Source organism: Euleptes europaea, chromosome 9 (genome assembly GCF_029931775.1).
Source record: "Euleptes europaea isolate rEulEur1 chromosome 9, rEulEur1.hap1, whole genome shotgun sequence".
Taxonomy (NCBI): domain Eukaryota; kingdom Metazoa; phylum Chordata; class Lepidosauria; order Squamata; family Sphaerodactylidae; genus Euleptes; species Euleptes europaea.
The window spans coordinates 71,766,206-71,793,210 of NC_079320.1; the positions used below are offsets into that span (position 1 = coordinate 71,766,206).

The following is a 27,005-nucleotide window of genomic DNA, read 5'->3' on the forward strand; positions in this document are numbered from 1 at the left end:
TGACAACTCCTCGTCTCTGTAGAGCTTTTTGCTTGACTAGATTGAATGCTAACCCTTCTATGGTAATGCAGGGCAGAATTCTGAATATACCATACTCAGACAGGATCTGCCCTTGCTCTTCTGGCTCTATTGACTCATTCGCCCATGCCCTTTTGGAATGCCGCTTTTACGAGGAACTTCGATTGCACTATATTTCCCCCCTTTTAATATACAAATCCAATGCCTCTGTGACTGACATAATGCCTTTTTTACTAAGCGATAGGGACCCCAAGGCTACATTGTCAGTGGCAAGATTTGTTTCAATCCTTATATCCCTCCAACACTAGATATATGCTGCTCAAGATCAATTGATCAAGGAGCTTCTAAGGGATGAAAGGAAAGGAAAGGTAAAGGGGAACCCTCTAGAGGCCTTTGGCCGACCAAGGCAGCCAGAAAGGCCTCTGTTCAGTTTAGACCTACACAGGAGGATGATTCCTCCAATATGGCCAATTCTGAAAACGAAAGTAGAGAGGACGGGGAGTATGAATCTGAGGAAGATTCCCCAGTCATACTAGAAGAACAACAGCCTCGCCTTTTTGGGGCTGAGGATTTCCAGAACCTTTTAAGCAAGGCTCTGGTGGCTCTTGACCTGGATGAGGGTCCTGAGCCTGCCCCAGAGTCCAAGAAATCTAGGAAGAAGGGAGCAAAAGAGTTTTTCCCTAGATCTACTTCTCAGATCCATACCATTCCCTTTCCGGAATTCTTTGAAAACCAGGTCAGAGCCGAACTAGATAAACCCCTAGCCAACAGACAATTCCCAGCCAATATCAAAAAGATGTATACTATGGTCCCTCAAGCCATGGATCTCCTTAAAAAACCCATTATTGATGCCCCAGTCGCAGCAGTGCATTCGCCTGACCTCCCTGCGGAGGATGGGATGGGAAATATAAGAGACCCAATGGATAGGAAAGCTGAGGGTTTTTTTTTTAATTTTTATTGATTTTATATAGTAAAACATACAAAAAAAGAAAAAATAACAATAAAAACAAAAATATATGTATAAAAGAAAACAACAAGATATAAAGCGCACTATTACGACCTGAACTAATACATTGATTTTGCTATCTATTCTTCTTTTTTTAAAGGCCTATAGTGCCCTATACCCAACCACCCACCTGTGTGCCCTTCACCATTGGACTTCCGGCGAAGTGTTATGACAGTAAATAAAAAAAACCTGTTATTATATTCGTTGATTAAAAATCACATTAGACTATAATTTGTTAATTATACCTTTAAAATCAGTTTTTGCCAATTTGTCCCAATATGCGGCGGCTTTTGACCATGTATGTTTAAATTCATCCAAATCTTTACCATGTAAAGAATCTGTAATTTTGGCCATCCGCATATAAAACCATAGTTTTTCTCTCCACTCTTTGATTGAAGGTTTACTTATTTGCTTCCATTTTCTAGCAATAACAATTCTTGCTGCAGCAAAACTGTATTGGCATATGACTCTATCACCTTTATCTAAATCTTTTTTTGTAATTCCCAGTAAACAAAAGGCAGGATCTCTTTTAATTTTTGTTTTGATCAAATTGTTAGTTTCGTTCAAAACCAAACACCAGAACCTCTTAATTTTTTTACAAAACCACCAAGCATGCATAAAATGTTCCAGTATCTGTTCCACATTTCCAACAAAAGGCCTTTTCGTCTTTTTTCATTTTATTTAATAACACTGGGGTTATATACCATCTATAAAACATTTTATATAGGTTTTCTCTTATTTCGTTTGTAACAGTGAATTTAAATTCCTTTTCCCATAAGTTTCCCCATATCTCCAAATCTATATTATGACCTAAATCCCTCATCCATTTCACCATCACCGGTTTAATCCTTTCCTGTTCTAAATTCATTTCTATAAATAATTTGTAAATCTTTCCTATCATTCCTTTGTTACCCCTAGATAATATAATCTCAAATTTAGATTTGGTTTGATTAAAACCCAGCCTATTATCCTTACTGAATACATCCTTAAGTTTATAATACATAAACCAATCTTTAATCTGAAGTTCTTCCCGTGATTTCATCACCCATAACCCATCTTTATATTGTTGATGGTACAGCTTTCCCAACGAAGGCCCTCTGTATCTCAAATCACGTCTAAACAGACAACCTCTTCTGACGCAGCCTTCGGCAGAAGGGTTCTGCAACACGTCGTGGAGGATACCTAAGCCCACCCAGACTAATCAGCTCTTGGAGATCCCACAGAATGTGAGTGACTTTGACCTCTGTCTCTTCAATCTGCCTGATGAACTTTTCAACATCTGCTTGGAGGACTTAATGAGTAGAAAAACTGGGGCCATCAGGATCCTTTTCTTTGAATTTGAGATGCAAGATATTGCAACGTGGATTTACCATGGAGATCATCTATCTGCAGAAGAGACTCTACCAACAATTTCCAAGGATGCTCTTCGACGCTTACTGTTAATGACAAAAAGAAGGAAATGCTGGAAATTCCGAACAAAGGGACTAATTTAAAAGAGTCTAGTTTCTCTTTTGGATGAGATTAAAAAGGAACCGGTTAAAAGGATTGGCTATAATGGAAATAGAACCATATATGACATTAATTTACTAGAAATATAAAATGTATTAAATGAGTGTTAGGGAGAAATGGAGGACTTACAAAATAATTTTTAATGGAAGTAATTAAATGTTTTCTACTATACTAATCCATTTATTATTAGTGAGATTCACTATTTTTCTTCTTTTTTCTTTTATTTTCTTTTCCCTTTTTCTTTCTTTTATATGATAGTACTAACTATTCATAAATATTAGCAACAATATCAGGACTAGAATTTTATGCAAAAGAGATTACTAATTTATCACAAGATGGAGGGAGGGGAAGTCAATATTTCTTTGATTATACACAAATATCTTTAACAATGTTTCCTATTTGTTTTTACTTTTTATTGTTTATGTCAATTGTTAAACTATGTGATTAATAATTCTGGAAAAATAATAAAAAAATTAATTAAAAAAGCAGACTACCACTTTGTCTTTATTTCTATAATTTAATATATCTTTATGATACTAGTTTTGCAGTTGAAGCTGCTCACCTTTTGTGCATTGTCAAGACTTGTATGGGTAAACCATGTGAACCAATATTTATGCTCAAATATCTCCAACTAAAGTGGTAATGTATGCTCCAGCCTTGGAATTAATTCACAGCGGATCACGGTAAATGTATATGTCTGTCATACTGGGCCTCCAGTTTCAGAGATTTTGTGTGCTTATTATCTTTCCTGTTGGTGTTATTTTACTTGCATTATTTACAGTCCACCTTTCTCACTGGTATTCAAGGCAGATTACACAGAGTGAGTCAATACGATCAACAAGATGGGACATTCAGGAAACAAAGGAATAGGATTTGGGTTGTAGGACCAACCAGAAGTCTTAAAAACAGAACTGAAGCAAGAGCATAAGTGTTAACATGACACATTAATGGTGCAAAATTACATACCAGGATCCAGCTTACTGCAAACTATACGCAGTAGTACAGAATACAGTCTCTAATAATTTATCAAAGTAACTTTGTGAAGCATTTTGTACAGTGCCATCCTATAGCCTGCATAGAAAAGCCCTCTTGAATAATTCAGTTTTGAATAGTTTTTGGAAAGTCAGGAAAGTGGGAGCCTTCCTGACGTCTTCAGGCAGGCCATTCCATGAGGTGGGGGCCACAGTGGAGAAGGCACAGGTGCGGGCAGTTGTTGATTTTGCCCATTTTCAGGTTGGCACCTCCAGAAGACCCTACTTAGATAAGCAAAGCTGTTGTGGGTAGTATAGAGATATAAGGATCCAAGGCCAATGAAGGGCTTTGTATGTGATAGCTAGTACTTTAAATTGAGCCCAGTCAATGATAGGCAGCCAGTGGAGTGACTGTAGAATGGGAGTAATATGCATGTTCCATCTAGCTCCTGATAGTAGCTAAACTGTGGCATTCTCCATGACCTGGAGTTTCCTGATTGATTTTGAGGGGAGACCACTGTACAGTGATTTATAACATCACATCATTGGTTCATCTTAGCAGCGTATTCTATGTTCTGACTGGCTGTGGCTCTTTGTAGACTCAGGCAGATAAACGTCTTTCTGTGTTGAGATTATAATAATACAAATACCTTTATTGGCATAATATGTTTAATGTTGAGATTCTTTAACTAGGGGTAATGAGATCGAATCTGGGACCTTCTGCATGCAAAGAAAGATACTCTGCAACTGAATTATAGCCCCCCCTTATGTTTTAAGCTTTGAATAAGGCCTGGCTGGATAATGTGTTAAATGTGCACAGAGACACTTCATTACTTCTTCACAAGTTCAGAACCTGAGCATTGACACTCAGCTGAAGGTGACAGATTGTTTCCAGATCTGAGATGCTGATCTAATGAACATCTGACTCTGATTTTCTTCTGAGGCTATTCCTTAAGGCAATCAAGCCATGACCACCATCTGATATGGTAATGGGCATGCAGCCAGCTCAATATTTCGTGGGTGGCACACACATTGGTTGCACAGTTGGCAACTTAGCCATTTGGTGCAGGTAAATAGCAAATTATAAGCTTGTGTTAGATTGCTCTGTACGTTTAATTAGAATTGGGATGATCACTTTGTGAGCTTATTTTTAAAAAATCATAAGAATGGCATTATAAAGTACAATTATTTAAAGTACTTCTACCAATTCTTCTTTGTTAAAGTGACCTAATATGCTAAATAGGATTGTTGCAGCTTGTCTTTAGCTTGTTTAGGCTGGCATGGCCTTGTTTCTCCTTCATGCATGGATGCTGATGTGTAGTAGAAGGAATAACTAAACTTTTTCCTTGTCCTGATGGCATAGGCATAATTGGATTACATCTGCAATGTTATCTCTTTTGTTGTTGATTTTTAATTATTTTTACTTGCAGTGTACTCTGCAAATTCTGAATATTGTTGCAGTGTGAGAAGAAGGTTGGGGTGGTGGTGAAAGATTTCTTTACTGAGGTTTGCAGTATGTAAATATGTCAGATCTTTGTACAATAATTGCTGTGTGCTTTTTTGATTTACTAAATTGAGGTTATAAATGATCACTAACATGCAACAAAAGTAGTAGATTTTTAAAAATCAGTTAAATCTCTTAAGGAAAATCTGTTAATGTAGATTAGGCCATGGAGCAGTGTAGTCAATTAGACTGAGTATTGTGTGAGACAGATATTTCTATTGCACCCTTGTTTTGCTGTTGCTTTTGACAGTGCATTTTAAAAAATCATTTAGTGGATAATACAGTACAAAGAATTTTCATCCGTCCTCCACCATTCAGAAAAATATAAAATTTTATGTGCTAAGTCATACTTGATGGGGTTGATGTTTTGAACCAGTTTAGAAACTGGTTCCTTCTAAACCACATGGCTTTAGTGACACTCAGCCAGCAGCTGTTATCCTTTTAAAAAGAGGGAAATAACTCCTCAGTGGCAGGTATTCAAAAGTAAAAGAACAAATATAAAGTTCATCTCAAGGTCAAAGTAGTAATTTCTTGGTAGTGAATATACCCCAGTTGATTTAATACAAATGTACTTTCATCTCGTAGGCTGTGCTGATACCAGGATGCTATGAGGTATTTGTTACCAGAGCTATGCTTTTCAACTATTAAAGATTTAAAAGGTAAAGGTAGTCCCCTGTGCAAGCACTGGGTCATTACTGACCCATGGGATGATGTCACATCATGACGTTACTAGGCAGACTATGTTTACAGAGTGGTTTGCCATTGCCTTCCCCATTTTTAATTTTTTTTGTGCCATCAAGTCGCAGCTGACGTATGGTGACCCCGTAGGGTTTTCAGGGCAAGAGATGTTCTTGGTTTGCCACTGCCTGCCCCCATGTCACGACCCTGGTATTCCTTGGAGGTTGCCTATCCAAATAGTTATCAGGGCTGACCGTGCTTATCTTCTGAGAAGTGACGAGATAAGGCTAGCCTGGAACTATTAACTGTAATGAAATCAGTAGAGTGTGAAATTATTGCCAGATTTAAAAGAAATTTCTTCAGGTCTTGTCACAGTATAGTCTGTCTACTTGTTACTCCACAATGTCCCTTATCCAAGCTTGACGAATCCAAGACATCAGATCACCATGGTGCCTAGAAATTTTACTAGTTTTGCTGGTGTCTAGTTTTTTTTTGGGGGGGGGACATAAACCCTTTGTCTCTCTATGCTTGTCTGCCACGGCTTCTGGCGGCTCTTCTTGTCTTTCCCCTTTGACTCCCCATCGGAAGGAGATTTGGCTAGCTTCAGAAAGATTAAGAGGGGAGATATAAATGGCACAATGTAAACATTCACATTGCACTAATGCATCCTAAGTAACAGAAGCTGCTGCCCTGAAGAAGTATATATTGAGAATGGCTTGATTCAGGTACTAACAGCTCCTTGGGTATATTTATATGTTAACTTTTGTGTCCTTTATGTATACATATATTTTTACAATGCTGTGGTTCTTCCCAAATTAGTGTTTCATATCTGGGTTAGAGGTTAGCTGTTTTTTGTGATTATGAAAACCAGGGTACCCCTATAACATTTCCATCATAGCCTTCATCAGAAAGTATAGGAAAGGATTAGGTACTGTGGTAGCAGCTGTTAGAAAATATGGTCATAAAAATAGAAAACCCTGAAATCTGAAAAAGGGAGCTTGCTCCCTGATGTAAAGAAAATTTGTTAAAGTCTGTCGTAATCTATTTCTCTGCCTCAGTGTTGTTGTCTAGTAACTTAATCTTCATCTGTGGCAGAACTGGAGCCAGGGGTCTACAAATTTTGTGGTAGCTAGTGAGAATTTAAGGTTAGGTCACCTGCATCCAGGGGTGTGGCGGGAGGCAGTTCTACTGTTTGCCAGGGCAACTGGGATGGATTCCTATGTAACCTGGAATCCTTGTGGGAGTTTGTGGGGAGATTGTGTATGATGTGTGACCAGATATGTTAGAAAGAAGTATGGGATGCAGTAAAGAATGGCAGGTAGTAGCAACATCCTTCCTCCTGACTTGAAGCCTTAGGAGTGGATTTAGCCCTGACTCAGGCTCTCCAAAGATACGGTTGACCTGATGACCTGGCAAGCTCATTTGTGTCAGGTCCTCCAGCCAACCTAGGTCGTCTCAAACAGTCACTCGCTCAGACAGGCATGTCAGAAGCAGGTAAATGTTTATTGAGAGCATCTAGTAAGCATGGATACAGTGCAGCTTCAAAGCTGCCAATACAGAGCTGGGCTACAGGCCTAGCTTAAAGCATGGTTACATGATTACATCACAGGTGCAAGATCAAACGGCCTGGGAAACAGCGAGATAGCAGAGCGCAGGGGAAAGGAGGGAAGAAGGAGTGAAACAGGAATCTAAACACGGCCTGGTCGTTAGCTACTCAAGGTCGGGACACGGGAGGGGTGAGGAACAGGGAGTGGGAATCACAGAACAACTGAACAGCAAACACAGGCCTAAGACATGTCAAGAGCCTGAACCAGGACCTGACCGCTTGTACGGGCCAGACCTGACAACAAAGTTGAAAGAAACAATTCAGCAGACTTCCTCACATTCTGCCCCCTTTAAGCCCCCCCCCCCCGAGCCTGAGGACGGTTGCGGCTTCTGGGGGTAGGCTGTATGGAACTCACGGACCAGACGGGGGGCTGCAACATGTGGAGCCGCCACCCACTCATCCTGGGCAGGACCCAGATGTTTCCACCGGACCAAATAGAACAACTTCCCCTTGCTCACAATTTGTTACCTGCTTTCTGGGCTTACAGGGCACCCCTAAACTGCAGCATGAGCCCACTTTTAATTTATTGTACTGTAAGTTCAGCTTTGTCATCCTCCTTTCTACATCTTTTCTTAATCTTAACCCCTCTCCCCAAAAGTAGTAATGTCAGTGTAATCCTCTGTGGGTTTGGTATGATATAGTTGTGGGTCATGATGATTTACTAGTTAAAAGTCCATTGTAGAAAGGCAAAATGTGACTGCATATTAGATTCTTTTATAAAGTCTTCTAATTTTTAATCTGAGATTTGCTATGTAAATTACACTATCTCTTCTTCATTTTATATGTGGAAGTCTTGGAAGTAATTATGAAATTATACAGAAAACCAGTACACTTTCTCTCATGTAATTGTTATTGTTTACAAAAAAAGGCACAATTTTACAAAGTGCTACCTTAAAAATCTGAGGCAGTTGTACAAGAAACTAGGAGCATTTCAGACAGTGTGGATGATGTTGCATCATGTCAAATTGTATATAAAGTCAAACAGGGCTGTCTTTGAGCTAGTAGTCAAACATAAAAGATTAGTCATTATAGGTCCTCTTAACACCCTAGGTCTTAGGGTAGTAAATAATGTCTATTGTCCTGTGTCTGTGTTTAAAATTGGCACTCTTCAAGTAACACCCTATTGATTGCCTTATCTTACTTGTGTTATCTTCAACTAATTGGATTTATTACTGAATACATTAGCTGCTGACATATTTGTTATTTTGACACTGCTGTTTAATTTGTAGGGTTTTTATGTGCAGTTTAAGCTGATTTTAACTTATGGCTGTACATATGGTTTTATTTTGTTTGTTAATATTTCTAAATTATGTTTATTTGATTCTGTATTTAAGTTTTATGTTGTATATTGCTTCAAATGTAACTAAGTTTATTAAATAAGTAATGGTATGTTCTGAGAAACCTTGTAAAGCCAGTATAGGTTTGACATAATCATTGCATATAAATTCAGAGTGAAACATGAAGAAAAATTTATTTCTTTTAATCTTTAGATGGTAGTAAAAACATTTATGGACATGGACCAGGATTCAGAAGATGAAAAACAACAATATCTCCCACTAGCCTTGCACCTTGCATCAGAATTCTTCCTCAGGAATCCCAATAAAGATGTCCGTCTCCTTGTAGCATGTTGCCTGGCTGATATCTTTCGAATTTATGCCCCAGAAGCGCCATATACTTCCCATGACAAACTCAAGGTAAAAATTATTTCCTAGTAATTTTTATCAATTTCAGCTGTTTTTGTATATTCAGGGGAAAGGGTAGTTTTTAAAATACTTCAGCTGTCCCTAACATTAAGTAATATTTATAATTAAATAAACTTGGACAATAATATATTGAATTTTCATGTTTCAAAGTATTTTTAAAACATCTTTCTTCCTTATTTTACAGGATATATTCTTGTTTATTACAAGACAATTAAAAGGATTAGAAGACACTAAAAGCCCCCAATTTAACAGATACTTTTACTTACTAGAGGTAATTTTTTTCCTACTAGATATAACTTTTTATAGATCTCTTATTGCCTTGCAATCCACAGAAATGAAATTCAGATTATATTTATGGAAGCCGCAGCTTAATATATACTTTTTATCCAGTTTGTATAAGACAAAAATAGTTCTGACCCTGATCCTAGACTTATTTTAATGGTATTTGTAATCAGGGACATGCAGAGAGAAGATAGTGTGCGAAGCTGTTTAAACATTATTGGAGCAGAAGAGTAAACTACAAGTAGTCTAGAGTTAGCAAATCAGTTTTCAACAGTGATAACAGTTAGCATCACTTAGACCAGTATAGTTCCAATTAAAATGGTAATTTAATGCCTTGCTTTGTTTTTGTTGTAGAACTTAGCTTGGGTTAAATCTTATAACATCTGCTTTGAATTGGAAGATTGCAATGAAATTTTTATTCAGCTTTTTAGGACTCTCTTTTCAGTTATCAAGTAAGTTGGATTACTTTGAATACTTGTGTTGTTTCAATATGCAGTTTTCTAAAGTATATGAAATATATTCCAAAAGGTTGTAGAAAAATAATTGAACAGATATTTCTGGTAGTTGTATTGTCTACTTCTCCTGTTTGTCTTAAATATTTAGAAAGAGAAATGTTTATTTTTAAACAACCTTAGCAGTGCTCAAAAAAAATCTTGTAAATTGCAGTAAAAACTGCAGTGGTGAAATGAAAGCTGCACCTTTGCCTACCCTAGTCATGGTTATTTTGGTAGCCCAGATCATTTTATTTTGTGTCCAGTGAGTCTGTTGGGCTCTAACATGCTCAGGAAACAAGCAGAAGAATGGAATTTGCAGGTAGGTGTGGCTTGGTTCTCCGTACCTATTGTTATGTTCTTTTGTACAAATAGATAAGCTACAATTGGCAAGGAAGTTGTAAGAAAGGGCAGAGCCCACTCTTTTCCTAAAATTGGGAGCAGGGGATGCTTTTACGCTCTCAGTATTGTCCTTGAGTACAGCCCTTTTCACTCATATAACCCTTTGCTGTCCTGGGAAAAATGCTACTCATGAGGGTCCTGATACATCGGAAGCGAAACCTGCCCTTTCTACCTGACAGAGCATAATTCAGACTCAGTGTGCGTGCTGTGTTTATGTGGAAAGAAATATTGTCCTGCAGTATATGGGCATCCTTCCCCCATTATTTGTAGAAAGCATTTTGTTGATTGTATGTTTTGCTCCTAAAGCCAATGGTATTTTGATAATGTCTTGCCCATATCATATTGATGCCATGTATTGGGTAAGGGATTTTTGCTGGAAGAACAAACATGGGAAAATGTTGGTTGGCCATGATTTAATCTCCTGGACTAGGTGTTTGAACAGGGAGCTGAAGCTGTTTGATCACTTGTAAAAGAAAGAAAAAATGTCACATAGTCTAGTTACTTTAGTTACAATGACAAAATGTTAAAGGATATGAAAGGATATACATTTTGCTTAGCAAAGGACTTAGCAGTGTTTGTTCTGTTACACTAATCTAATTTAATTTTATTGTTAGCAATAGCCACAACCAGAAAGTACAGATGCACATGCTAGATTTGATGAGTTCTATCATCATGGAAGGCGATGGAGTGACTCAAGAACTGTTGGATTCGATTCTTATCAACCTCATCCCTGCACACAAGGTTTGCAAATAAAGACTACCACCATCCAGCATGGTTTAGCTTAGCTCTTTTATCTTGTTACTTGTTTTGTCCAGAGAATTGCATTAGCCTATTACCTCCCTCCCTTGCATTCCTCCATTCTGTCAGTGGAGTTCCTGGCTGGTGGTATATATTCCCCAAAATGCAATTGTATATATGCTCCTGTTGATTCATAAGAAAGATTCTGGGCAGACCAGCTATGGGGGTGATTCTTCTATCTTTGTGTTTTCCTTCCTACATATTGAATCATTGTACAGCATCACTTGTGGGAGAAGATGGCTCGATGCACACATCCGTGATCAGATATATGATTACGTGCACCTGGCTCTGTGTTAACCTGTGAGGACCCTCGTTATCTTTGGGAGGCTGTGGCCGACATGTGGGAGTTGTGGTGAAGCATAATAGAGTGGGGGCAGTGATTAGTGGCTTGCCCTACATTAATTCTGTATACGTTGTGGTACTTGACAGCTTGTGACTTAAGGGGCTTGCCAGGATAAAAGCAGCTTTAAATCAAAGATCTGCTTGTTAAAAATGTTTTAAAGCTCTCTTTGAAAAAGTAGTACAGAGTGGGTTCGGTGAGATCCCATCCATAGGTGACCCTAACACTGCTGAGTCATACATATCTTTGATTTCTACTCAGACTGGGGTAGACTGAGAGTGTGCATAAATGTAAAACTCTCATGCTACGCTTGCACCAATAGAAGGGAGGAAACTGTTCATATCAACAGGGCTTATGTTTGTTTTGTCGAAGGCTTTCATGGTCAGAGTTCATTGGTTCTTGTAGGTTATCCTGGCTGTGTAACCGTGGTCTTGGAATTTTCTTTCCTGACGTTTCGCCAGCAATTGTGGCAGGCATCTTCAGAGTAGTAACACTGAAGGACAGTGTCTCTGAGAGACACTGTCCTTCAGTGTTACTACTCTGAAGATGCCTGCCACAGTTGCTGGCGAAACGTCAGGAAAGAAAATTCCAAGACCACGGTTACACAGCCAGGATAACCTACAAGAACCAACTTATGTTTGTTTGTTTATGCATTTATTATATTTATATCCTGCCCTCACCCCATCAAAGAGAGGCTCAGGGGGCGTACATTTGCTTTACAAGAAAAATGTCTTGTATAGGAAGCACTTAGAGTTTGCACTTTATCTCCCATACATTATGATCTGCCACTGTAGGTATAACCAGTGTTTTTATACTAATCATTGTCAAAAGCAAGAATTTTCCTAATTTTCTTCTCTTTATTACAGAACCTTAATAAACAGGCATTTGATCTTGCAAAAGTCCTGTTGAAAAGGACAGTCCAGACCATTGAGCCATGTATTGCCAATGTATGTAATATATGCATTACTATGTTTTCACTTATCACTTTTTTCTTTGCTTTTGGTCCTATGAATACTTACGTATCAGATATGAGCAGACACTGTTGCTGCAACTGTAGCAACCATAGTATTGGGATACACAGCAGAGCATTGAGTTGCTGCCAGTGTTGACATGTGCTTTCCACTTGTTGAGGAAACACTGCATCCACAAAGTTTCTGTACGTGTATATAGTCAATCTTTCCCCCACTCTCACCCCTCTAGAAAGCTGGGGATGGGGAGAGATGTGAACTCACTCGCAGCGGCATTGGGCTGTCTGGAGAACCTTGCCACAGGTTGCCATGCAAGCGCCTGGACTCCTAAATTTAGACTCTATGAACTAATTATAATTAGTAACAAAGAGGTTAAGTCATCTGAAACATAAACGTGTGTGACATGAAGTTCTTTTTGTCATATGGGCTGGGGTGAAGCCAACAGATGAACTACATGCAGTTCGGCAAGGTCCTGGTAAACTGCTGCTTCTTCTGTGTTGCCTTGCACAGTTGCCTTCCTCTGTGTTGAGAGCCAGTGTGGTATAGTGGTTAAGAGCGGTGGTTTAGAGCAGTGGACTCTGATCTGGAGAACCGGGTTTGATTCCCCACTCCCCCACATGAGCGGTGGAGGCTAATCTGGTGAACTGGATTTGTTTCCTACACATAAAGCCAGCTGGGTGACCTTGGGCTAGTCTCACTCTCAGCCCCACCTACTTCACAGGGTGTCTGTTGTGGGGAGGGGAAGGGAAGGTGATTGTAAGCTGGTTTGATTCTTCCTTAAGTGGTAGAGAAAGTCAGCATATAACCAACTCTTCTTCTTGCAACAGCTCATCCTGACTCCTGCTTCCACAATTCCAGGCTGGGCAGTTTACCCATATTCGCTGTCCCCTTTAGTGCAACACTTAAAGACAGCCCTAATTCACGGTCTCTTGTTTTATTAACATTAAGGTTGACAACTTAATTATTAAATAACGTCTTCTTTTTCTAGTTTTTTAACCAGGTTCTGGTACTAGGAAAATCTTCTGTAAGTGACTTGTCAGAGCATGTATTTGATCTAATACAGGAGCTTTTTGCTATTGATCCTAATTTATTATTATCCGTCATGCCACAGCTTGAGTTCAAACTGAAGGTAAGAAAAAATTTCACTCTTAGAATACAATGTAGGTGCATTTAATATAAGAGCAAGAAGGTTAGCAGTGTAAAATTGCGGTTTTGAAGAACAAATTATTTTACCTAGTCGCTAATGGCAATGTCTGCCTTTTGGTCTGCTTCCAAAGAACTGCTCAAATACTTCCACATGTTTAGTGGCGCTTTAGACTTAAATTTATCAAAGAGTAGGTTCTTATGATGTACAGTAAACTATTTTTGAAAACTAGTGTGTGTGAAAAACAGGTTGTGCTATGGTGGGAGCCTGTGAGAAACTGGGGGGAAATACTTGTGTAAATTCTCTCCCTCAAGCTCTTGGGGCTAGATTATCCCCCCCGCCCCCCGCGGTCTTTAAAAATGTTTTAATAAAACACATTCTTTAGAAAACACAGTCTTTAGAAGTGTATCCTGGTTATGTTCTGCACTTGTAGTCCTTTATCTGGCAATGGGCATTATGGGTAGTCTTCCAACAAGAATCAATGGATGATGTTTAGTGGAAGGAGGACAAGAGAGGGAGAGATTAATTACCAAGCAGGAAAAGAATGCAGAAGGGGGACATTAGGAGGAGATGGGGGCTAAATGTTGCTTGGACTGAAGAGTCAGTATAGAGAGGGCAGAAGTGAAACTGAGTTGGCTCCCAGTGATAATCTCTGCCATGGAAGGTGCTTGCATTAGCGGAGAGAAGTTCCCTGCCTGCCCTGTCGAGCTGAAGCCCACTATTATCCCAGAATTCTGCTCCTCTGGGACGGGGCTCCCGGGAATAGCATGGGGAACAAATTGGAGGTTTGTAGCTGGAGGGGAACCCTGACCTGGGTAGCCCAGGCTAGCCCAATCTCGTCAGATCTCAGAGGTTAAGCAGGGTTGGCCCTGGTGTTAGTATTTGGATGGGAGACCACCAAGGAATACCAGGGTCATTATGCAGAGGAAGGCAGTGGCAAACCACCTCTGAACGTCTCTTGCCTAGAAAACCCTACTGGGTCGCTGTAAGTCAACTGTGACTTTACAGCGCAAAAAAAAAAAAAAGGCAGGGAGGACTGATGAAACCTCCAGCAGAAATACTCTGGATCTTCCCAGTGACACGAGGCACATCTTCATATGGTTAGATAAGAGCTATCTTAGGCATCTCCAGGCTAAACTGAAAGTATGTATTGAACATATTGCTGAAAATAGCTTTTTCTTGATGAATGATTCCCCGTTCGGATTGTAATGTATTGAACTTGCATCTTTTATTGCTTTTATTGTAAAACATCCTGACCATATTTATAGGACAGCAATGAAGAAATGTTTTAAACGAATAAACATTCTGATGAATTGCTTCCATTGTGCTGGGAGTCTTCTTAATAGTGATCACTTCTCGTCGAGGAATACTACATACTGAAAGAGAATTTTAGGCAAAATTTGTGACGTAAATTCCAGTGTTGCATTTTACTTTTCCTGCTGTCTATTTTGGGAACGAAGGCAACAATTCAGTGTTTGAATAATCTTGATATTGGAACCCTTGATATTGGTACACCTCTTAATTACAATTGTTATTCAAAAGCTGCTTTTCCTTCAATCCGTAGAGCAATGATGGGGAAGAACGTTTAGCTGTTGTTCGGCTTCTAGCTAAACTGTTTGGTTCGAAAGATTCTGACCTTGCAACACAGAACCGTCCTCTTTGGCAGTGCTTTCTTGGCCGGTGAGAAAACATACAGATGTATTTTCAGTTTAATTTTGTCTTAGGAACAATGCTTTTCCAACCGTTTCTGTCTCTTCTCCCCACCCCCACCCCCAATATTCCATTTGCTTTTTATTTCGTCAGGATTGACCGCTGCATGTTAGGACTAACTTCTGTTTTCAGATAGTGACTTCTCAAGCTCATGTCTTATCGCTTGTGTTTTGTTTTGTTTTTTGATGATGGAAGGGTTCTTCTTTTGGGGGGAGGAGTGTTTTTGTCAGTTTGTCCTCTTTGTTGTTCATGAGGGTCCCTTGACCCTGAGGAACAAAATTTCTGGTGTTTAGTTGGTAAACTTGGTGGGATGAAGAAGTGGCAAAGTTCCCTTTACTTTCAGATACAGGATTCAAGCTTTATGGGATGGCTATATAGATCTATTATTATCTTCTCTACCCTAAGTAATCTTGTTGCTGGCATTAGACATTTTAGCTGTTTCAGTGCAACTTTCTGTGACTTTAAAAAAAGAATTACTGTATTCTTGTCCTACAATTTCATTTTGCTTTATTTTTACCATGTGTTTCACTTTGTGTTGCTCAAATGATGGTGCTTACAAAAACATCAGGTTATTTGTGTATTTAATTCTGAATGTGCATAATAGCAAATTGATATTTTCCTTCATCCAGATTTAATGATATCCATGTCCCTGTGAGATTAGAAAGCGTGAAATTTGCAAGTCATTGTTTAATGAACCATCCAGATTTAGCGAAAGACCTTACTGGTAAGCTTTCTAACTCTAAAATTAAAATAATAAAAGCATAAAATAAAATAATCATAGGGATAAGTGTTTTAATAACACTTGAACAAGAAATAGAAACATGGCTGTGAAACATAAATATGTGACTACACTATTTTGCTTGAACATTAAAAGGATCATTGAAGGCAGATTTTCATACAAGCGTAGGAGCCAATGTTTTGGTGCTGATAGGTTGTATTGCTAAAACTTAGACTTAGAATGAGTTGTTTGAGTATCTTAAGCTATTTCTAATTCTGATATTTTTAATTTTAATGCAAAGCCTGGTGTGGTCAACAAACCTGTTCAATTATTAACAACTCCTTCCTAAAAGCACGTATTGGGAGATAATCTCTCTAGTTGCTTTGGAAGCTGCTTCAGAAGAAGTGTGTGTAGGGTTGTGAGGCAGGGGTTTAAGTATTGGTAAAATGGGTTCTCTTTTTAGTAGCAAGCAAAGTACATGAATTTCTTGTACCTTTCAATAGAACTGATTAACTGTGTGTTTTGTTTTGGAACAGAGTACTTAAAAGTTAGATCACATGATCCAGAAGAAGCCATTCGCCATGATGTCATTGTTACAATAATAACTGCTGGCAAGAGGGATCTTTCTTTAGTCAATGACCAGCTACTTGGCTTTGTGAGAGAGAGAACGCTGGACAAGAGGGTAAAACAAATAAAACTGTCAGTCTCCTAGCTCTTATATATGAAGGGACAAAGCTACACAAATCATCTTTCCCAAGCTTTCAGATAGTATAGAATGGCCTTTCTACATGGCATGATGTTTTTAAAGAACAAAAACAAAAGCCAGTCATTTACATGGCTGTTCAGATTCCAGCATCCCCTTTTAATCTAGGGATAAGATTGTGGGTTGAGATAATTCAGTGTGATTATAAATAGGATGTGCCTTGGCTCGGTGTTTGGAGTCCTCGAGCACATCTAGGATCAACACTTGCTCCCAAATTGACTGTCCAAGTGTTTCTTACCCCAATTTTGGCAATTATGCTGGGTTGTATCCAACAACTTGTGGCATGAAGCTGGAGCTTTCCCTCTCTTGCTGCAGATCTCCAGGCCTCTGAATTGCTGTCCCCCCCTCCAAAGCTCAGGGCACCTGAAGGAACCACAGTGGTATAATATTAGGGGCGGGGGACTACAGTGGTAAGAGGGAATCTGTGACAATCTCCCCGTTCCTCCTCCGGCAGAAGAAGCATCCTTATAGTCTTCATTGTAATCAAAAGATAACCAGCTTATTATTGTTTACGCCTGTCTTTTTTCCCCTCGAGGCATCAAAACTGAAGGGTGCTTCTGTTATGATTAGGTGCTTTGTTCTGGGAAAAGTAAAATGCCTTGGGGGTTTTATGGTCCTGCATATCTCAGAAAAAGAACCCCCGTAATGTTGGCACATCCATAGCAGTTTCATATCTAGGCATTTCAGGCATATTTTAGTGGCTGACATTTGCAGTAAAAGTGTTTGTGACATCTGCTGCCAAGCAAAGTGGTGGTGATGATGATGATGAAGAAGAAATGCATCATCCTGTTTCTTTCAGTGGCGTGTAAGGAAAGAAGCCATGATGGGGCTTGCTCAGCTATACAAGAAATACTGTCTTCATGCCGAAGCTGGGAAGGATGCAGCAGAGAAAGTGAGCTGGATAAAGGATAAGCTTTTGCACATATATTATCAGAATAGCATCGATGACAAGTGAGTCAATGTGGGCTACTTTCCTAAAATGTAACTGTTTTACATGACTGTTCCAAAGAAGCTGATAGATGGGAAAAGACTGTGTTGACTTTGATTTTGAAAAGATGTGCTGCAGCACGGCAGTGTGTCTCAATAGCAGCAAAGCGGAATAATAGTAATAATAATGTATGACTATGCCCTGTTACGCTGTACAGATAGCTCCATGGATTCCCTTTTTTGTTCCTATATGGACAATGATTTAATTCAGCAAAGGACTAGACTTAGTGGGAACCTCCCTGCTCATGGTGTAAGATTCTTGCACCCTCCCAACTCCAGTATAGGACAACTCTTTAGTTCCATCACAAGGCCTTGTCTGCCTCCCAGTACAACTCCAGGACTTTCAGTTCCTCCTGTGCTTCCAACAAACCTCTGCAAGTTATCAGCAAGGTCACCTTCGACTTATGTCAGCAAAATTAATGTTGTTGGAACCCCTGCAGGACTCATCATTTTACCCAAGGACCCGAGTTTCCTCTCCTCTTCCTCATGCAGTTGTTTCGGGAAAAGGATTTGGAACTCAGATTAGAGAAACTCGGCTAGATCGAAGATACAGAGCTCTGGGGAAGGTCAAAAGATTTTAGGGGGCTTTGCCAGGATCCCAGCCTGTTTTTGCTATAGAGCCTGGATGAGGAAATGAGATATATGGTTTCAGTTTCTCTGACTTAATGTCATCTGTCTTGGCTGCCCCACTTTTTCAACATGAAGGCATTCCAGTTAGCCCTTATAATGTAATTTAAATGTATTTAAATCTATCCTGCTTGTATTGCCAGAGTACATTGGGTTGTACCACTCTACTTAGCTAAGGGGAGCACATTCTGTCAGCAGAAGAATATCTAGTGCTGGCAGGAAGCGCCTCTCATTGGTGGAAAACACTACGTGTAGCAGAGTATTGTGGTAGGATGCAACTCAAGACTGGATCCAGACTAAATCTTCCAGTGGCAGAGTTAGACTTTCCTGCCTCTTTCATCCATTGCAGCCATTTGACCTCCACTAAACGCTGCCTCTGGGGCATAGGGGGATCCTAAGGAATAACATGGAGGGAGGCCTGCAGCAGGAAGGAGAAATTGGTTGAAATTGCCAATTTGGTGTGGATCCAACCCATTGTTTGGAATCCATGGACTGTCCCCTGCTGAGAGCAGTCTTCTGACAGGAAGCTCTTCCTCCAGCAGCTGAAGACTCTTGCTTCATGGATCCAGCTTATTGGGTTGAGGTTTGGCATATAAATCTGGACGAAAGCCTGTATAGTTCAGCAGATGTTGAGTTCACATTCCACTGAAGCTACAGGACTTATGGGTAGCATTGGATAGCACATGATATCTAGCCAGAATTGGTGCTTTATTTTTAACATGAAAGTAACATAACTGTAGATTGGATTGATCAAGAAAGCCAGAATATAAAATATTCTATGTACAATTCGAGTTTCACAGTGCTGCTGTTTTAGCAATGACTCTTTAGACTTCAAAAACTAATTTATGGGTAACCAGTTAGTGTGGTTCATCTGTGGTCAGGACTCGAAGAGTCTATATGTGCATCTGTGCTCTTCTGCTCATTCATCAGGGGCTCCATTCCAGGTGCTGCTCATTGTTCTACATCACAGGCCCCTGTAGAGAGTCTTCCAACTTTGTATAGCTGTTGGAGATGGTACAAGAACTTGTGGTGGGAAAAGATGGCTTCAGAAATCATGGAATGTGGGCAGAATAAAGCATGGCCATTTGTCACAATCCCTGACCTGGATGGCCCAGGCTAGCCTGATCTTGTCAGATCTCAGAAGCTAAGCAGGGTCAGCCCTGGTTAGTATTTGGATGGGAGACCACCAAGGAAGTCCAGGGTTGCTGTGCAGAGGAAGGCACTGGCAAACCACCTCTGTTAGTCTCTTGCCTTGAAAACCCCATAAGGGGTCACCATGAGTCAGGTGTGACTTGACGGCACTTTTCACATTTGTCACAATGGGCTGTAATTTCAAGGAAATTGAACATTCTCCTGTGCTAGTTTCTTCCCCTTAAGGGAAAAATCATATCTTTTATATTTTTTTTCCTTTCAGTTTCAGTACTCAGAGGAGTACTTCCTCACTGTTCCTCACTAAATGAGGTAGTTCTGCATTCCTGAGGAGCAAGGGAAACTAGATAATGTGTGATTAGGTCATTCCAGTTGTCATGCTAGTATGGAAAGCATTTGATGTTCTATGCTCCTTTCAGCGGCAGAGAACGATTTTCTGTGTGTGATAGGCGGAAATGAAAGGATGGTGGGGTATGTCACCAAGGCTTGAATTAAACATTGGAAGGTATGAATAGTTAGTGAGTATAAATTGTTAGGAAACATACAATCCCTCAAGATGTTGGCCCATTCTAAGGTTTTCCAGTGTTGCCCCTAGTATTGTGCAGTAGGTTGCCAGTAGAAGTGACAACTGTTCCCTTCCTTGCGTTTAGAAGAGCCTGTGAAATGGTTTTTGGTTGGAGGTTTTTTGTTTGGTTTTTATTGCTGTCTCTGCTTTGCAAATATGGTTTTAGGCTGCTGTTTGTTGTAACACAAATCAGGTCAACAAAAATTTATTTTATTTATTGCTTTGCAGGTTACTAGTGGAGAAAATATTTGCTCAGTATCTTGTTCCTCATAATTTGGAAACCGAAGAAAGGATGAAGTGCTTATACTATTTGTATGCTAGCTTGGATCCAAATGCTGTTAAGTGAGTGTGCTTTGGAGAGAGAACTGCTCAGATTTTTAAGTGGGGCTGAAAGAGTTTGAATGTTTCACATATTATGCTTTTAAAACACAAATTATCTTGTAGTTCATATTGGTGATGGATTTTTATCGGTGCAAATGGGCTTTTCAAATATATATTGGAATTGAGTTTCATTGAGTGATATGACCCTAAATAATTCTGGAACCAACTCAATGGTACTGAGTTATCTTTTTTTTTTCTTTGCAGGGGGAAAGAGCCAGGATAAAAAAATTAATGAGTGGGGAGAGGTCTGGGTTTAGATATATGAATCATTACCTATGTTGGAACATTTAAGTTTATCACTTACTTTTGTTTTAAAAATAGGCTTTGGTTGCTGTCGAACTGTTGAAGGAAGGTAGTGGGTCCAGCAAAAGAAGAGATCCCAGCTATTGTATATAAACACTTTTTTTCATTTCTTGTACATCTAGGGCACTTAATGAGATGTGGAAGTGCCAGAACATGCTTAGGAGTCACGTGCGGGAGTTACTGGATTTGCATAAACAACCCACTGTACGTTTTCAGAAAATCTAAATTGCTTTATTTATTTTTTCAGATACTCATATCTGTGCTACTAGAGGATTGTTCTTAAAACAGCCAGCTGTTTAGAGTTTATTAATCAATCTGTTAATAGAATTTAAAGGAGACAGTTGTCAGCAGTCTGACATGTCACCTCTTCATTGCCAGGCAACTTTTTTTGCTTCATGGTGGTATTATAGTTTTGAGAGTTCAAATAACAGTACAGGTTGAGTATCCCTTATCCGGAATGCTTAGGACTGGAAGTGTTCCATATTTCGGATCTTTCCGTATTTTGGAATATTTGCATATACATAATGAGATATTTTGGGGATGGGACCCAAGTCTAAACACAAAATTAATTTATGTTTTGTGAATGTTTTACATACACTTTATACACATAGCCTAAATGTAATTTTAAACAATATTTTTAAATAATTTTGTGTACACTGAACTATCTCAACAGAATACCAGTATCAACTTTTAAACAAGAGCAACAACAAACAAACACATATGATGCTGTGGACACTATATTTTATTTATTTAGGTGAGAAAAGACGTCAGAAGCAGTTGAGGGACCAGGAAGTGGCTATTCTAAGGATGAGGAGGCATTCTGCTGGATGGCTTTTTAAAATGTTCCCTCCAGAGTCATCTGCCTCATTAACAATGGTTTTTATCTTAGAAGCCTGGCTTTTGGGTCATTCCAGTTTTTGGATGTCCAGTTAAGGGATACTCAACCTGTATTGGCAATATTAAATAGGACCTTTCCAAGAACAGAGAATAACTTTTATATTGCTGTATAGTTGCGCCAATTCGTAGTTATTTATGGCTTGCTAAGCAATCACTTGTAGTAGAAGCAGCGCGGGCAAGCGCGCAGCCCAGCCTGTTCATGCTCACTTTTAATTTCTTTCTCTTCAGTCAGAGACCAACAGTGCCGCTATGTTTGGGAAGCTGATGACCATAGCAAGTAAGATCTGTGGATCAGCGTTAATGTGTTTCAATACAGTTTTAAAAGCTGCTGCTGAAGCTGAAACATTTTCATGTTTTAATTCTGTAGAAAATCTTCCTGATCCGGGGAAAGCGCAGGACTTTGTAAAGAAGTTCAATCAGGTGCTTGGTGATGATGAGAAGCTTCGTTCTCAGCTTGAGCTGTTAATCAGCCCTACGTGTTCCTGTAAGCAGGCAGACGTCTGTGTGGTAAGCACTGATGGGTTTTTGTTTTTCTTTTAAATAGATGTGCATCAGATCTCCTTCGGTATGTTTCCAGGAAAACATGGACACACAGTGCAAATTCGATGTTTTGACATCATAAGCATGTTTACCCAGAAATCCTTATAGGACTTGCTAGTAGCAATTGGATTTTAGGCCTTCACAAACTGTAACATCTCATAGAATTTCCCGTTGTGACATGTGCAGCTATAGCATACATCATAATCTAGTACTGTTCTCACGTGAGCACAGAAGTTTCAACACAGTGATAGACAGAGGAGCACTGGTACACGCGTGCCATTTTTTTTGTATTCATTTTTATATGGGATCTAATCAGTGTACAATACTTTGTATCTGCATTGATCAGTCCCAGTTATTGAAAGGATTGAGAACATTGGTGCATGCAAGAGCTTTTGGTATGTGTCAGGTGCCCAAAGATCAGCACACCCTCAAAAGAAATAATTTCAGATATTTGGACTTGGATAGCTATGAGGTCTCAAACAGTAGAGCCCCTGAGAATTAATCCAATGCTAACCTTTATTTTTAAAGCACTCGTCTGCCAACGTTCTGTGTCATTTGTAAGGTGTACCAGCACACAGAGAGCATTTTCTTTCTCAAAATATAGTATGGATTTTTTTAAAGTTTGTCAGATCAGCTAGATGTGTTAGTGTTCTATGTTGTTTGGGTGTCCCTTTGTAACTGGGCAACCGCAAGGGTGTTTGTTTGTTTGTTTTTTAATCATAACACAGAGTAATTTTTCTGGATGGCATGTTCTATAATAGCTGTTAATGGCCAAAAAAAGTTGTTTAAATCTGTGCTTGTCTCTGTCTGGATTTTTATAGATAGTGGAATTATGATAAAAAAGAAGACATAAAATGTGAAATGGAGAAGGAAAGGGAGAGATGAGGGGAGGGCAGGGAATGAAATGGGAAGGCGATAAAGGAGAAAAAATATGTAATAAAATGTTAAAATAAAGCAGCTGAAGTGTTGTCTGTTGTATGTAGTTCACCTATTAATGAAGACTGGCAGAAATCAGGTTCTGCAGTGTTTGATCTTTCACATTAGCTGCTCATTGAGCATTTTGACTGAAATGGGATGTTTGGTTGCTTTGCTTTTTGGAAAACGGTTGCTTTTTATTCAGAGTACTATTTATGAATGTTGTATTTCAACCAGTCCCATTTTAAACCCTTTTATTCAGAGGGAGATTGCACGAAAGCTCGCAAACCCTAAGCAGCCAACCAATCCTTTCCTGGAGATGGTTAAATTTCTTTTGGAAAGAATTGCCCCTGTTCACATCGACTCAGAAGCCATCAGGTAAAGTTGACTGAGGACTACCTAGTGTAGTACCGTATATACTCATGTATAAGCCGACCCGCGTATAAGCCGAGGTGCCTAATTTTACCCCAAAAATGGGGAAAAATTAGGCACCCGTGTATAAGCCGAGGGTCGGCTTACACAATGCCCCTGCCCCAGGTCGCCCTCCTGCCCGGCCTCCCGGGCCCTCCAGACCCACCCTGACCCCAGTGCCACCCCCCCGGGCCCTCCACACGCACCCCGACCCCAGCACCACCCTAGGGGGGAGGGAGAAGAGCCCCTGAACCCCTTACTCACCGGGAGGACGAGGCCCGCTGATCAGCTGGAGGTGGCGGCAGGGAAGGCACGCAGGCTGGAGGCGGCAGCGGCCGCGGGGCCCTGCCTGCGCGCAGGAAGGCCCCGCTGGCCTCTCCAGGCCGCAGAGAAGGCGCGGGGTGGGGGCGGCGTAGGCGGCCGCGGGGCCTGCCTGCGTGCAGGAAGGCCCCGCTGGCCGCTCCCAGGCCGCAGAGAAGGCGTGCAGGATGGCGGCGGTGGTAAGTTCCCCCTCTCTCCCCCCTCCCCTCGCCTACCGTATTGACCCGCGTATAAGCCAAGTTGGCTTTTTTCAGCCCTTTTTTTGGGCTGAAAAACTCGGCTTATACGCGAGTATATACGGTAGTTTCTGAAACACAAAGCTACATTTATATGTGGGAGGTGAGGCACGTTGTCATAGACTGAATGCTATTATTAATATATTTGTTCCTGATTCATGTATTGAAAAGCTGCTGGAATACAGTTAAATCCAGATCAATACATTTAAAAAAAACTTTAAAAGATTGCATATTGAAAGGTGAAAAAATGGTTACTTTTTTAAACATTTGAAATAGGAAAAATTGAGTACAAAATTTAGTAAGCCAAGATATAAGAATCTAAATGTGGCACTGACTTAAAGATATGTTCTAGGTAGTTGGTATATAAAGAACAAAAGTTCAAACCTGTTCTTTGTAATATATAAGCCATTGCTAATTATAAATTGATCATAAACGTGCTTTTAAATTCTTTAGTGCATTAGTCAAGTTGATGAATAAGTCCATAGAAGGGACAGCTGATGATGAAGAGGAGGGTGTAAGCCCCGATGCAGCTATTCGTTCTGGACTTGAACTTCTCAAGGTACTATTTGTATAGTCAGTCAGTATTGCCCCTAAATTGGTTGTGCATCAGGCCATTTCAGGGCATTGCGTCCGACAATTGGAGCAAAAGTTTCAGGTGTTATCTCTCAACAAGAAAATTATAGGAAGAACTGGTAATCTTTTTCTCTCTCAGTACAGAGATTGCTACATTGGTTTGTAAGGGTTTTGAGGTACTATTGAATTAGGTTTTGTAAGGTAGCGTAGGTCAGTGCTTGGGTCATAGAGGCAGAGCCATGTATAATGTCTGTTTTGAAAAACACACCATTCAGAAATGCACAGAAGCAGGCAATATTACTTCAGTGTAGCAGGGACAAGAAATGGTTGTTGGAGAGAGGCCTGGAGAGAGGCAGGAGCCGAGCTGAGTGCAGTGGGAAAAAGCGACTTCAGGCAACATGAGAACATAGAAATATATGTTTTACCCTTACCATTTCCCCTCTGACCACCTGTGTGGTCACTGTAGTATATATAGAAGCGCCTTATTAGTTTTAAAAGCTTTCTTCATTTCGAAAGCTCTTCCATGTGACTTGGGGAGGTATATAAAAGAAACAAGCCTCCTCAGGTAGGTGAAGTGTGAGTTGTGACTATCTTGCTTTGAGAAATATTACATAAGTGTACCTTTATTTAATTAAAGCAGAGAAAGGTGATTTGCTTGACGTTGCTGTGGAGAGCCACATTGGGAGGTATCATGTTTTCTGCTTCCATGATGTCGAACAACTTTTTCTGTTAAACGAAGACAGGGTTTTATCAGGATTTCTCAAAGGATTTCCTCATGTTGCTAAAGTTCAAGTGAGAAATAAATATGCCTAATCTGCCCTGCCTCAGAAACTCCGGTTACCCGCATCAAAATGCTTTTTGGTTTGATGTGTATCCACAGGTTTTGTCTTTCACGCATCCTACCTCGTTCCACTCTGCAGAGACATATGAATCACTCCTGCAGTGCCTCAGGATGGAAGATGATAAGGTAGCCGAGGCAGCCATTCAGATATTCAGAAACACAGGCCACAAAATAGAAACAGATCTGCCACAGATAAGATCGTGAGTGCCTTCCTCCATTTGCCAAAAGCATTTTTTACACTGTATTTACCTTAGTATTGACAGCAGACAGCTGCTTTCTTGCTGGTGCAGCTCCTTGCCTATTACTAATTATGGTTTTGGTTGCCCTCTGAATGTGTCGCTTACGCTGTCTTGAAAAATGAGAATTGCTGTTATTTCTAGTTGCATTGCAGCTTCTATTTTTTTCCAGGTTCATTGAATTTTTTTCTATGGTTGTTTTAAATTTTTTAACTGATTTTAATTAGCAATGCTGATTCTCTGAACTTAGGCAAATCATGAGAGGGAGGGCAGGAAGAGTTGCAAATCATGAGAGGGAGGGCAGGAAGAGTTGCGTCAGTGCTTTGCTCTTGGGGCCCTTTCTTATATACCCAGGGTAATGCTGATCGCCACTTTGGGGTCAGGAAGCAATTTTCCTCCACGCCAGCTTGGCCAGGGATCCTGGAGGGTTTTTTCCCCAACTTCTGGGCACACAGTAGGGATCACTGAGGGTATGGTGGTGGTGGGGGGAGGTAATTGTGAATTTTCTGCATTGTACAGGGGGTTGGACTAGATGACCCTAGTGGTCGCTTCCTACTCCATGATTCTATGAACATGGAGAAAAGTAGGATATGATTTTTTTAAACCACCACTGCCCATCACTAACTGGCAAATAAGGGTTGCAAAATCAAGTTCTGAATGTCCTCCAGGTCCAGCTTCAAAGATTTGTCTATGGCCTGGATGGGATAAAAGTGGCAATTTTCAAAGATTCTAGCTTAATGTCGATAAAATGAACATAATAGTGTTTTGCCTTAATAAGAAAGAGTGTATCTACATTCCTTTATGAAAGCTTAAATATACAGAGACAGCATTTTAATGCTGTGCATATTTCGCAGTAGGAATTTAAAGTTCTAATTTTAAATATATTAAATATATATGCTTAAAGAAGATAAGGAAGATCTTTTGATGTGAACAGACTCGGATTCTTCCTTCTTAAAGAGAATTAATTCAGTCTAAAGCAACATTTAACTAGAAATGCATTTCTTACATTATACACTGATTTTAATTGCAGATATGAACTTAGTGACAGATTATGTTAATGAAATTTGGTGAAGCAAAAAGCTGAGCATCGAACTGAACACAGAGATGGGTGGGAGCAGGTCTGCTAAATGTTCACTTAGAGTATCATCAAAACTCTCCCTATCCTGCTGGATGAATGACATTAGTCCTTAACAGCAGTGTAGCAATTGTGTACGAAGCTTCCTCAGCACTCATTCATTTGGATGAAGAAAAATAAAACATCTTGAGTCTGAATTATAGGCTTGAATCCCTATGGCTGCTGATCTTTCCTGCAGCCTTCCTGTGGCTCCCAAAGAGCAGATACCAGGGGTCAGTTTGAGCCTTCAAAAGACAGTGCAGCACAGCACTGGGGGCTGCAGTGAGGATGGAGAATT

The 27,005-nt window shown here is 39.9% G+C and overlaps 1 protein-coding gene across 1 annotated transcript in view; it reads left to right on the forward strand.

Moving 5' to 3' along the window:
- The window catches only part of PDS5A (PDS5 cohesin associated factor A), a 73,256-nt gene that overhangs the window by 24,554 nt on the left and 21,697 nt on the right, over positions 1-27,005 (forward strand). The window contains exons 3-19 of the mRNA XM_056855173.1: positions 8,783-8,986; positions 9,180-9,266; positions 9,632-9,729; positions 10,785-10,911; positions 12,175-12,255; positions 13,265-13,405; positions 14,985-15,100; positions 15,760-15,854; positions 16,385-16,530; positions 17,411-17,562; positions 20,168-20,281; positions 20,746-20,827; positions 21,749-21,797; positions 21,888-22,027; positions 23,238-23,353; positions 24,397-24,502; positions 25,397-25,557. Coding sequence (XP_056711151.1) covers positions 8,783-8,986; positions 9,180-9,266; positions 9,632-9,729; positions 10,785-10,911; positions 12,175-12,255; positions 13,265-13,405; positions 14,985-15,100; positions 15,760-15,854; positions 16,385-16,530; positions 17,411-17,562; positions 20,168-20,281; positions 20,746-20,827; positions 21,749-21,797; positions 21,888-22,027; positions 23,238-23,353; positions 24,397-24,502; positions 25,397-25,557 — 2,015 coding nt within the window. The remainder of the gene's footprint in view (positions 1-8,782; positions 8,987-9,179; positions 9,267-9,631; positions 9,730-10,784; positions 10,912-12,174; positions 12,256-13,264; positions 13,406-14,984; positions 15,101-15,759; positions 15,855-16,384; positions 16,531-17,410; positions 17,563-20,167; positions 20,282-20,745; positions 20,828-21,748; positions 21,798-21,887; positions 22,028-23,237; positions 23,354-24,396; positions 24,503-25,396; positions 25,558-27,005) is intronic.